This window comes from Dermochelys coriacea, chromosome 1 (genome assembly GCF_009764565.3).
Source record: "Dermochelys coriacea isolate rDerCor1 chromosome 1, rDerCor1.pri.v4, whole genome shotgun sequence".
Taxonomy (NCBI): Eukaryota; Metazoa; Chordata; order Testudines; family Dermochelyidae; genus Dermochelys; species Dermochelys coriacea.
The window spans coordinates 251,756,499-251,769,323 of record NC_050068.2 but is presented as its reverse complement, the minus strand read 5'-3'; the positions used below and the strand labels follow the sequence as shown (position 1 = coordinate 251,769,323).

Below are 12,825 nucleotides of genomic sequence, written 5' to 3'. Positions count from 1 at the left end.
ACTCAATAGCTCTACTCCACTCTTTTCAAAGTGGGAGGAAGAGTTGCCGAGGCTTGTCACAGTCCTCTGACCAGTTCCAGGATCCCTTCATTAAGAGGGAGAACAATTCTGACTGGCATCATGGCACTCAAAATACTTGTACAGACAGTACCTGTCCAGGCTGTAGATAGCCTAGCAATCAATCACTGGCACTGGAGCTGGTGTCAGGGCCTATTCTGGCAATGAAGACGACTCTGTGGGTGGAGACAGGGATTGTTGTGATCCCTCTGTCATCATGTCTTTCTCTTGGGGGCCATGTCCTCTTCTAGTGTGGGAGGTCTGGCTAATGATGCAATCACCCACTCTTTCTGTGGGCATTGGGGGGCGGGGAAGGAATCTATTCTTAAATGCATGAGATGACAGTCTCCAGTAAAGGCAATATGGGCAAGGTATCATGTCATATGGGTACTGGCCTGATTAGGGCTAGTCCAGTGCCACATATCTGGGGCAGTGCTCTTAATAAAGGACTCCCAGGTGTCCTCCTTAGGATCACACTCTAAAGGCAGAGGAGAAAAAGTCTCTGCTCAACACCAGCAAGAATGAATACACCAACAATGGCATAGAAGAGCATATCTTCTCTTTGAAAGGCAGTACCATAGTTTGATGTGGCACCGGGGCTGATGGTTTCTTTCCATTGCAGGGAAACACTCTGGAGATCATTCAGATTCCTGTAGAGAGTATTTTTCAGATCTTTTCTGGGTTCCATGAAAGATGGAAAGATCAGATGTCTCATTCCCTCTACCATTCCTGATCTGGTGGAGGACTCATATGCTCTGTCCTTTGAGAAATCATGTTTTCTTTCCTCCTTATGGAACTTCCCTTAACATTTGCATCTATGTTTGGGATCCGCTCAGTCCCATGAATGAGGCTCATCTTTATATATAAGCACAGGTGTTGGATTTCCTGCCTAGGGTAGGCACCAAGGCTGTCCATTTTTTGGTGCCAAGGTTTTCAGTGCCAAGGACCTGGCCAGTGTTGAAAGGGACCTGGCCAGCATCAAAGTCACCAGTGCTGGCTCTGCTGGTGCTTTCTTCAGATTCTTTCTAGTGCTCGATCTTTCCATACAATGTATGCTCAAGGAAGTGCTGGTGGATACAGGTTTATCTGGCCTTGCTCTGGTAGTGACCATCTCCTGTAGTTCCAAAATGACACATATGGACTGCTCCAATAGATGTAGCTTGAGCGGAGTGAAAATGACTTGTACATAGAGTACCTGTCCAGGCTGTAGATAGCCTAATCTAGGCAAAAAAGGCATTGAATGTCCATGCTTGAAAGGGATCAGTCTCCCACAGGATAGGCAAGGTTTAAACCTTGACAGTATGGAGTCCACTTTGAGGCATAGCAGCTGACACCCAGCACCTTGTCCAACTGTGCAGGCATGATCTCCAGGGACTTTTCTCTCCTCTTTTTTTTTTTTTTTTTTTTGCGCAGGAAGAAGGGACATCCAAATGAAGGGAGTGTAAAGATGAAAATTTCTTCATAAATTCAATTAAAACAAACATTTTGTTAAAAGTATCTAAGAAGAGTCACACACTCACTAGATTCCATCTTGCTGCCATAAGCAGAAAGAGGGAAGTGAGGTAGGATCACAGCTGCTGCAAAAGCCCTTGTGAAGAAGCATGAGAAGACACAGGGTGCATGTATGGCCCCAACAGACATTGCTATTCAAAAGAATCTGATCTTGCATGCATGAGATGCATGCCCATTTACAGTGGGGTCCACAATGACAAGTATTTAAAGGACATGATATATTAAATCTATTTCCAGCTGCATTCAAAATGACTTGTAACATCAGATTCAAAATTAGTTTGAATTTGTTTTTTTTTTTTTAAAAAAAAAGGTCACAACTGGGTGCTTTAAAGGTTGGGGACCTTTGAACAAAGTTCTCATCTACTTATCAACTATGTGTAATTAAAACAGAATTCCTGACAGTGCTACAACTTATGAGAAAGGACCTCTATATTTGTGCCCTTTTGACTTATTGTAAGCCGAATATGCTCCAAAACTCTTCTTGCACTCACTATTCTTAGAGGGAATTTTCACTGCTCTGATATGGTCTGCATGAAATTCCCAGAGAGCCTAAATCACAAAGCTTGTAGTGAAACAAAAATGTAGTTAAAGCAAAAGAAAATGCATGCATAACATACTGAGAACTAAACTGGGCAGAAGTTAATCCAGATCAGTATGCATACCATACTCATTCAGGATTCTAGTTATTACTTTAGATAGACAGACAGTTTTGATTCCTGTTGCTCCCATATCCTTTTTACAACTTGGGTGTACATGCACACAAATTGTTTCCTTGCTCACCGTTGCAACTGATGTCCAAGTAGGCACCCACCCCACTTCACAAGCTCTTTGCTCTAGTCTAAGAGATGTGCTTTTCCAGGTTATTTGTCCTGACTGGATAGGTTAGCCTGAATCCAATTTGTTCTCAGCCTTACATCTGAGTTTAAAGACGCAGCATTCACATTTTTATAATTGTTTCATCACTTCTGATCTACTCCAAATATGTATTCTTGAAAGATTAATGCTGATTTGACACATACCAGGAAAATGGACATTTGTCTCTTCTGTGCAGCATGCTTTAGGTCAGTGAAGGCTTCTCTTCCAAGTCCTCTATCAGGAATATTTAAAACATGAGCCATGGCCAGATCATTCTTAGAATTCACCAACAGGCTTAAATATGCATAAACAAACTTCTTCACGATCAATAGCAACTGCATAAGAAAGTGTCAAGTTAGCTTGTCTCAAAAAAATTAAAATAAATAAACTATTTAAAAATGAATTAGGTATATGCAGAAATCATTGTTCTGAAAGAGTAAGAATATCAGCCATGCAGAATTACAAGACACTGACTTCTATACATATGGAGAATGGGAAATGATGAATGTCAGCCAGTATGGACCAAACGTGGAATTTTAATGTGTTGAAAGTTTTTGTAAATAATGCTACATAATCCACATGAGATTTAGAGCATTCTCATTTCCTTTTCTCTTCAACACTTTGATAAGCATCAATTTGTATCTGACATTATCTAGGGCTTCTTCCATAAACATCCTTACAACAAAGGCACTTCTTTCATAACCTAAGGCCCCACTGATGTCAATGGAAGTTTTGCCAATGGTTCAGGATTTCATTTCTAGTGCACTCACTTTTCAACAAGGTACTAGAACTTGAAGTGATAAACTATGACCCCCACAAAAACCTTAATTACAACTGCACTCTAGTGTGCTAGGCCCCATGCAAACATAAGAAGGCAGTCCCTGACCTGCAGAATGTACAGTCTAAGCAAGAACAGACACACTAAAAGGAAAAGAAAATAGACTGGTGAAGAAGGTAAACAAGATCATATGGTTACTTAGGAAGTTATGTATATCTGAGTGTTTTTTAATGGGGCACCTGGGATGGAGATGTAGGAAGAAGAATTGTAAGAAAGGGAGGAGACACTAAGAACAAGAGGAAAAAAGTAGAGGAAGACTGAATTTTAGAAGAGGAAAAAGAAGGAAGGGTGAGAAATGTATTTGTCAAGTAGACCAAGAAAGACTTGTGTTGGTAGAAGCAGGGCACAGTAAGGAGAAAACAAGAGTCCAAATTTCAAAAATTCAACAAGTCTGATGTCACGTAGCTGAGAAGGAAGTTCTGGGGAAAGAAGCAAACATGTTCCGACTTGTCCCCAAATGCCATGCTGGAGCTCCCTCTTATGGAGAGTGTATGAATATTGGAGAGGGCAAGAGACTCCTACTAGCTGGTCAGTCTCCCTGTAGTGGGGGTCAAGAAAAGGGATGGGGAGGCATGGGTACCCAGCATTTCCAGGAAGCCCATGGTGGTTTGACTGAGGACAAGCAAACGCCAACTTATGCCCCCCTTTCATTTGCTGGAGCTACCATCACTACTGTTGGTGAGAGAGTTTCTCTAACGTGTAAGCAGGGTAAAAGAAGTTAAATAAAATCTGAGGTACAAATCATAGTGGAGCCATTACCTCACTTTTCATCTGTGAGCAAGTCACTAGACTATTATTCAAGGCAACATCCGAGTATAAAAGGAGGAGAAAAAAAAAAAAATTATGGCCCACAACTGCTGCCTTGCCTATGCATAAGGAAAGTTAACTTTTTCTTACACTTTAATGGGAACCTAACCTTACACCCCCTAACTAAGGGCTCCTACAGAAGCCTGGTCCTGCTCTTCAGGCTTGCAGAAAAGACCTGTCTCGTTATTCAAGGGTACAGAGGAGAGCAGCATATAGCATGTTTTCTAGCCCTATAAGCAGAGGCATGAACTACCAACAAGCTCAAGTGTGATACTGGAGGTCATTAAGTATTCCCTACTCTGACAGTTTAGACTAGCAATAAAATTGAGGACGAACAAGTTGTGTTGCATTTCACCTATTCACTTTTGCATACAGAATGAATATTTTTTAGAAGTTGTAATGAAGATGAAAAGTTTTACCTTCACATTATCCTGGCTGTGTCTGATTGGTGTTGAGGGTATGGAAAGACTAGAGCCATTCTCTTCTGATAAGCCAGAGATAAATTTTAACAGTTTAACCTTCAGTAAAATACACAGAGTAGGATTAAATATGAAGATGATCGAAAATTGAAAAAATTAGTAATTATTTCAGTACTGTAAATAGCCTTATCCCAACAATGGCCTTCTCCAATCCTTGAAAGAGGAAGCAGCCTGCAAAGGCCTCTCTACTCTTGAAAACACAAAAACTTCCAAAGAGGAACCTGTATAAGCAAGTAACTGAGATGCAAGCCTGAAAAACTAGGTTTATGGGAAGAGTTTTTAATAGGACGATGCTGGGCAGCAGCACACTCAGGCTTGTGTTGAAAGATATGTTTGTCACTGTTTCAGCTGATGCCTCCAAAACATAGAATGTGGGACTACTGGAAATAGTTAATCAAAAAAAAAACCAAAATGACAGCTAAAAAACAACCTAGGACACTTGAGGCAGAGTCAAATCCATGCCTAAAGGATACTAGGAGGAAATGCGGAGGCAGGGGCAAGATGGGCAGCTATTGCCCTCAAACATGAAAAACTTTCCCCAGAATCTAGACCAGAGAGGCAAAATCATCCTCTGCTCCTTTCTATTTGGCTACACTTTAAGAATCTTGACATAGATCTAAAATTGCATATACCATTTTTCATCCTATAGTGAAGCATTTTGCCTATGATATTTAGATCTTTTATGTCAAATTCCTTTTCAATTAGACACAGTTTATAGAAACCCAAGTGCTGCAGCCAAAATTGGGGCTCACTCACTGAAACTCGGATGAGTGCTCATTGTACTCTGGAGGTCAATTCAAAAAACTAAAATTTAGGAGGAAAAAAAATTTGGTGACATGTCTATAGTTGACAGACATGACAGCAAAAATAGAACATGAATAACTTACCACTTATCTCACTCAAACTGGACCCTAAAGATGGATGAGACTGTCTCAAATCAATCATCTGTTCAGTTCCTTATTACTAGTAGCTTTTTACTTTTATCTTCTCATGCTTTATTAAATTTAGGGTTTGGATCAAATAAAGTAACTGTAGTTAACCAAAACCACCTTTCACCAAACTTACCTAAATTGATTAGTACATAGAAATTGATCTGAGAGAATAGTTCTTAAATTAACCCATTTTATAACCATGGAGCCTAGTAGGGACTAGGATTACTCGAGAGTAATCTTAACTGAGAAGCACTAAAGTGTTCTTATTAGATATTCATTTCAATGGTTTCCCCCACAAAATCTTTGAAGTGTATTTCAATCACTGAATTGTACACAGAAGTACTGTAAATTGTTATAGGCACACAGCAATTCTCCAAAACAGGTCATATTTTTGGAGTTTAATGTACCCTCATATCCACATTGATATATCATTAGAAAGCTTATTTTATGTATGTTTAGATGAGCTATGATGTGGAGCAGTCAAGTGAGTGGTGCCATAAGACTATAGGCGAGATGAAACAATCATACCCAAAATTAGAATAATTTTTTGCCCAGTTCCAGAAATACCGAAATATGACTGACTACAGTTTTTTCTGTTTAAGTTGAAATTAACACCTAAATATGTATTAACACCTTAATCATCAAACAAGCATGTATTCAAAGATGTATATTGGTTTTGCATGGGTAAATATTTTTTTCAGATATGATGAAGCAGGTGGCAAAAATGGCAGATATCAATATATTGCATATTTAACATCACACATTCTTAATTGCCAAAGTATCTCACAAGTAATGAGTTTTCTATATTTTCAGTTGAAATTTGCTGACCAGATCAGTCTCAGAGAAGGCTGTGCACCAGTAGCAGAAGACTGCATGGCCACCGTTTGTACTACATAGTGGATAAATATAAATGTACATGAATTCCTAATGTAATGCTTCTCCATTTGTAAGCTTTTATACATACAAATTAAAATTTATCAGAATAGATGCTACATTGTAACTGCCTATGCATGCAGTACTAGGCGTTTTGAAATATTCTGGAAACTAGCTTTTTAATTCAGTGACATTTACACAAAGGTCAGTATTAGTATTAGATATGAAAAATACATGGCTTCATATTACGAATATGCAAAAGCTATGAGAGAAAGAACTAACCTAACAAAAAGTAGTGAAAACAGAAGTCTACAAACAAGTCCTTGACTCTGCACTGAAGAGGCATAGAGAGCATGTTACAACTCTTACCAACCATTTCAATCAACAATAGGACAAACCCATTTGACCTTGAATCACATCCAAAGGTGATCATCATCATATCTACTGGACTGCAGGTAACATCAGGTGCTCAACTTTCTACTGAAGATAGCAGGTGTTGGTGAAGAACAAGTAGAGAGATTTGGGAGAGATGCACCCAATTCTGATGAAACACACCTTCTTCTGTCAAGTTAAGAAATCTGGCATCAACAACATTTGCTGACATGGCCTCAAAGACCAAATTTAAGTCTGGCAAGGGAGGAACAATCACAGCAGCTATAAGTCCATACATTGTTTTCCACTGAGCCCTGTCCTTAGTAAGGATGCAGAAATGATGTTTCAATGGCATTTGTTCTTCATCACAGAATAGAACTTGTGCCTATGTTCCTCTTTCATGTGATGGAACAATGAGAAGAACAAAAAGCTAAGTTAGTGCATCAGCTGGAAGCTCAAGCTGAAAGAATCCATGCGCTAAGAGCACACAACAAAAACCACAGTGTACAACAGAGATGCCATGGCTGTAACAATGTCTGGACACAAATTCCACACATACTGTGAACTGGCTGCTGAACACTTGAGGCAGGTCCTAAAAAGCAAATTCACAAATTAACAATTAACAAAGCTAATTCAGAAAGCAAAGTCCTTGACAGATGTGACAACAATAACTCCTTGAAAACTGCAGAAAGACAGCGCTGGATGGCATCTAAGGTAGGATGGCAAGAAATACCAGGTGACTGGTGGATGCCCTGTGCCTCCATGGAAAAAAATTCTAAATGTGGCATCCAACAATCAGTCACTCGTAGAATTCCTCTGTGAATGCATGGCTCAAAATGCACCTGAAAGTGTAGGAGCATACCCAACAAACACTCCTCCTTACTGCAGGCTTCTCCAATGGTGAAGTAACAAAGTCCATCAATGGTAGATGTGTTGAAGAAGCTCAAGACTCATTCAGTACTCAAGAGGAAGCAGATGCAAAAATGCTTCTGCATACTATATGTGCTATATCTGGGTCTCTTAATGCCAAAAGGAACCATAGAATAAATAAATAAATAAAATAATAAAAAAGAGACACCGCCCCCCGACACTTGGATTTACTTATGCCTCAATCTAGCCATCAAAAAAAGGACAAACCATAGGCTAAACTCATCATGCGAGGACAGTTTTGAAGAGCGTGTCAAAAGAGCATCTTGGCAAACAAAGATTTGGATGTCGTCTTAGCACACAGGTGAACCAGATATTGGATCACCACTGCAACATAGATAGAAAAATATGGATAATGAACAACTTTCTGTATTCTTCAAGAGTGCAAAGGCATCTGAGAGTCTTCAAGAACTTATTTGTGTCTCTACCAGTAGGAGTCGCTGCACAATCAATTGTGTCTGTAGGCAGAATAATATTCCCTGCATAGAAGTGTACATGCCAAGGCAGCGAAGACCGTAGTAATCCATTGTGATGCTTTCTTGGTGTGCCCACAACTGTAAGTCACCCCTGTTACTCCTCTGCCACAGCATAAAAGGAATTTGTTGGTGCTAAACAGTGTGACAATTCCCTGTCACCCCAGTCTGTTACCAGCCAAACTCCTTAGGACTCTTGTCAGCCCTTACTTGCCTTGCAGGTAACACTTCCTGAACACTGCCTTGCAGTTCCTGAACCCTCTGGAAGAGCGTTCCTCTGTAGTATCCAGCCCTGTTACTGTACAGTCACAAATCCACTGTCTACAAAGAAACAGAATACACATCAGCCTGTTGTCTCAGCTGAGAATGAACACCTCACTTTAATACAACAGCACTAAGATGAATTTATAATAAAACAAGAATAAGTTTATTAATAAAGAACAGATTAGGGGATACGAATCAGAGATCATAGAAACAGAATATGGTTACAAATAAAAGTATAATCATGCTTTCTCATGGACTAAAACTCAACTCAACAAGCTACAATACTTGTCTAATGCAGTTTTCTCATCTACAGCCACTTCTTAGCATCATGCAACCCACGTGACTGGGGAGCTACTGTTCATGAATACAAAGAGCACTGACCTCTCTGCTCCCTGAGTGATGGATAACCAAAATGTATTTTTGCTTCTATTCATATCCTCAAAGTTTGTTGTCTGTGTCACCAGAGTCAGGATGAACTCCTGGAGTTCAGACTCCAGTGTCTTCCCATCCCTCCAGTGATTTCACATCCTCATGTTAAATTTGTTCCTCCCGTGTATCGTAGATGCAAATGAACTGCCTATTGTCTCTTGCATCACCATGCTCAATTTTCATTGGAAATAGGAAGATAACTATCCTCCCTCTTTTATGGAAGAAAACCTGTTTCTCTTTTTGTTTGGTTGCAGACTTTAAAGCATAACAGTAAAAGTGTCTATAATTCCTTATACAGTATTAATACATACACTTCATAAGGATATTAATGACTAATATGTCACCAGCTTTCACTTGATATCTTACACAACATTCTTTAGATAAATATAACAGAAATCTGTTTGGTGTATTGAGTTTGTCAGGCTTGACAGGAGTAGCTGTGACATTGAAACCTTTGGCAATGGGCACTGAGGAGCTCTTAGGGTCACACCCAAGCACTCTCTAGAGAGATAATGGCGAACGAGAGGATAATGATGTTGACTAGAAAAGTCACCACCGCTATTACATTTAAATGATACCTGTATCAATTACTAGATTTTGTAATACCCTTTAGATTGTTGTTTCAGAGTAGCAGCCGTGTTAGTCTGTATTCGCAAAAAGAAAAGGAGTACTTGTGGCACCTTAGAGACTAACAAATTTATTTGAGCATAAGCTTTCGTGAGCTACAGCTGCATTCATCGGATGCATTGTTGTTGTGATGCTTTGAGGTCACAAAGAAATCCAATTTTATGTCTTGAAATATATAGAGTCATTAAATTAACAGGAACAAATGCAAATATTTAAAAGTGGTCTTTTTAATGTGTTTATGGTGTCATTGTTTATCCCGTTTCTATGAAAACAGCACCACTTGACAACTCCACATCATATCTCATCTTAAAGTAGACATAATAAGCTTTCAAATGGTATATGATGTGCATGTTTGTAGAGAGGGGTTCATTAAGTCAACCAAATTGGTGGTGTCGCCACTCACCTATTACATTTCAGTCGGGTGAGTTTTCTGCCCCCCAAAAGACTACCCGACTCTTAGAAGGACTGTTTCCACGAGACAGGAGAGTACGGAGAAGTGTTTAAATCACAAAAGTTTACTCTTTAAAAACAATTGAGCAAATATAAAATTAAAAAACTTTCTTTCCCACAGAAAAACCAAGCAACAGATATGAACAATTCATGGCTTCTGAACAGATCTTAATATTATTGCATTTCTGAACTGGAGTTAACCATATTGGTACACAATTTCAAACATACAAAGACATACTTACAGGGGACATCTCTTCAATTTCAGATTCAGACGTTAATGTATGACACTTCCGGCAAATATCAATTAGATCTAACATATTACTCCTCTTTAAGAAGGTATCATAAGTTTTTTTGATATCAGCATAGTTTTCAGGTGCTTCCATATTCTCACATGTCAATCCCAGTTTATCATGTAGCAAGTATTTCCAGGTTTCCACCACATCACTAAGAGATACTGTGAAATCTCCATGAAGCTAATATAAAAAGGGAAAAGTAAAAGAAAATCATTATGCTTTGCTGGTAGTGTAGATATTGAAAACTTTAATAAAACATTCATATATCTTTTAATACACTCTGTACACTGAAGTATTTTAATGCTGGTTCATTTATATTAAACCCAAAGAAAATACGTTACTTGTAACTAGAGTTCTCGAACTGTATTGACCATGCAGTTCAACAGTCTTAGAATATGCAACCTATTGATCTCTAATTCTTAAGATGATCACAATGGTTCCCCTTCTGGCTTTAAAAAATAAAAATCAAATCAATCTTTAAAGACCTATGTACATGCAAAACTGTATTTATGAGCAGAGGTGGATTAAGGTTTCCTGGGGCCCTGGACCAGAGAAAGTGGGGGGGCCCCCTCCATACTCCTTTATGCCTGCAGTCCCGCCCCGTTCTGCCTGTGGCCCCACCCCATTCTGCCCCTTCCCCCATTCTACCCACATTCCCAACCACCCATTCCAGCCCCACAATCTGTTTGCTTCTTTCTGCCCATCCCCACTGTGGCCCCAAGACTAAAGAAGCTCTGTTCCCCTGCCACGGCCCTTGGGCCACAGTGGAGAGTGAGAACTCCCCCAGTCCTGAGGCCGCAGCAGGGAGCGAGAGCTCCTTCAGTCCCAGGGCCACAGCTGAAGTTCCAGCGCTGGGGCTTCCCCTGCCCTGCCCTGGGCTCCTGCTGGGGAACAGGGCTTTCACTGTCCCACAGCAGGTTTCTGCTGGGAGCAGGGTGCCAATTTTTCCAGGGCCCCCCAGGCATGGGCCCCATTGGCCCACTGGATAATCCACCCGTTTATGAGAGTAGTCTCGTTGACTTCAAACAGGAGTATTCACATGCAGAAAGTTCTGCATGTGCTTAAATGCTTGTCGTAGAAGTTTGACGCTAGGAGGCCATGTGCATCCCAAGAGTACGAATCTTCACTGACAATTTTTGGAGGAAACTCCTACCTTTAAAATATGCATTAACAGAATACTTGAAATAAATGTACCATGTGTGAGAAGGAGCATGGATGTCCAAAAAGATAGAAAAATAAGAATAGTTTATAATGTAGTTAACACTCCAAGTCTTCATTGTGAAGCTGCTAGGGGTACTATACCCACATACCCAAACAAACCAACAAAAGCAATAAAATGAAAAGTTAAGCCATCTGTGACAGGGCATACAAACCCTACACAGGCAACCAGTGGTTAGGAGAGTGCTCTGGGCTCAGCCAGCCACACCCCTGTAGGAAATGCTTCAAATGAAGGAGTTAAAAGGCAGGGGAGCAGCTCATTTGATGGCAGACCACGGAGGAGAGCAGACCCACACCTCCAGTAGTAAGCTAAGGGAAAGGCAGAATCTCTCCCCATGAGAACTGCCCAAAAGGTCTCTCTATGAAGGAAGGGAGGACCTGCTACAGTCCAAGAGGGAAGCATTCCCCACTCCTTCTCGTATGGGCTCCAAATTTTGTTAATTCTCCTTTATTTTGTTTGGATTACCCCAGGAGGAGAAAGCCCCGAGGACTAATCTGGCCCAGGAGAGTGGGCCACACTGCAAGAGGAGTCAGTTACTGCCCAAGAGAGGGGAAAAAAAAGGATGTTTAGTCTTGAGAAAAAGATGACTGAGGGGCCTGATAAGTCTTCAAATATGTTAAGGGCTGTAATAATGATGGTGATCAATTGTGCTCTACGTTCACTGAAGATGTGGCAAATTAAGAGGATTACTTCTTGTCCTAAGGGAGATTCAGGTTAGATACAGCCGGTCCCCAGTATAAGTGTTGTGGGGTTGTGTTCTTGAAAAGGGCAACAGATACCGAAAGGATATATACCAGGGAACCGCTGGTACAGCAGTGGGGTAAGCATGAAGGAATGCTTCGGGGAGGGGGTGATAGAGCTCTGGCTGGGGCTCCCAAAAAAAAAAAAAAAAAAAAACCAGGGGTCCTGTAAAAAAAAATGCGTGCCGCCCTGCCCCCTCTGCCCGCCCAGTGCTCCTGCCAGGGCACAGGGGCTTGCCCCACTCCACTCACCTGGCACTCCTGTCAGGGGCGTGGGCTTGCTCCACTCTGCCCAGGGCCCCAGCACCTGGCAGTCTGTTTGCTTTATTTTGCTCTAAATCAGGCATTTCTGATTTTCACCCAAAATCAATAGGGTTCTGATGCCTAGAACACTCCCTGATGTTTTGGAATCAGATGTGCTGTTCCAAAGCTATCATGTCACATACAGAGAAACAGTGTACAGCCTCGCTTTACTTGGCCAATGATGAGGAAGTTATGCAGGGTGGAAGAATGAATTGCAATTTCCTACAGAAGGTTCAATCTCTTTCAGGCCAAAGTGCTCGGGGAGTAAGTTCCAATGCAGAGAGTACTCAAGGAGAATGCTCTATCAGTAAATTCTGGGAGTAAATTATGGTCATCAGCAGCAAGTTTTTGTTCTCAGTTGTTTGTTCCTATTAG

At 40.7% G+C, this 12,825-nt stretch overlaps 1 protein-coding gene across 6 annotated transcripts in view; it reads right to left on the bottom strand.

Annotated features, from left to right (window-relative positions):
• LOC119854397 (PARP1 binding protein) overlaps window positions 1-12,825 on the bottom strand; it is an 88,247-nt gene that overhangs the window by 64,281 nt on the left and 11,141 nt on the right. For 4 of the 6 annotated variants that reach the window (XM_038398692.2, XM_043519200.1, XM_038398747.2 and 1 more), the window contains exons 3-5: window positions 10,138-10,368; window positions 4,489-4,587; window positions 2,589-2,759 (exon numbers count right to left, since the gene is read on the bottom strand). In XM_038398692.2, coding sequence (XP_038254620.1) covers window positions 2,589-2,759; window positions 4,489-4,587; window positions 10,138-10,368 — 501 coding nt within the window. The remainder of the gene's footprint in view (window positions 1-2,588; window positions 2,760-4,488; window positions 4,588-10,137; window positions 10,369-12,825) is intronic. The other 2 variants (XM_043519211.1, XM_038398702.2) reach the window with 2 other exon arrangements.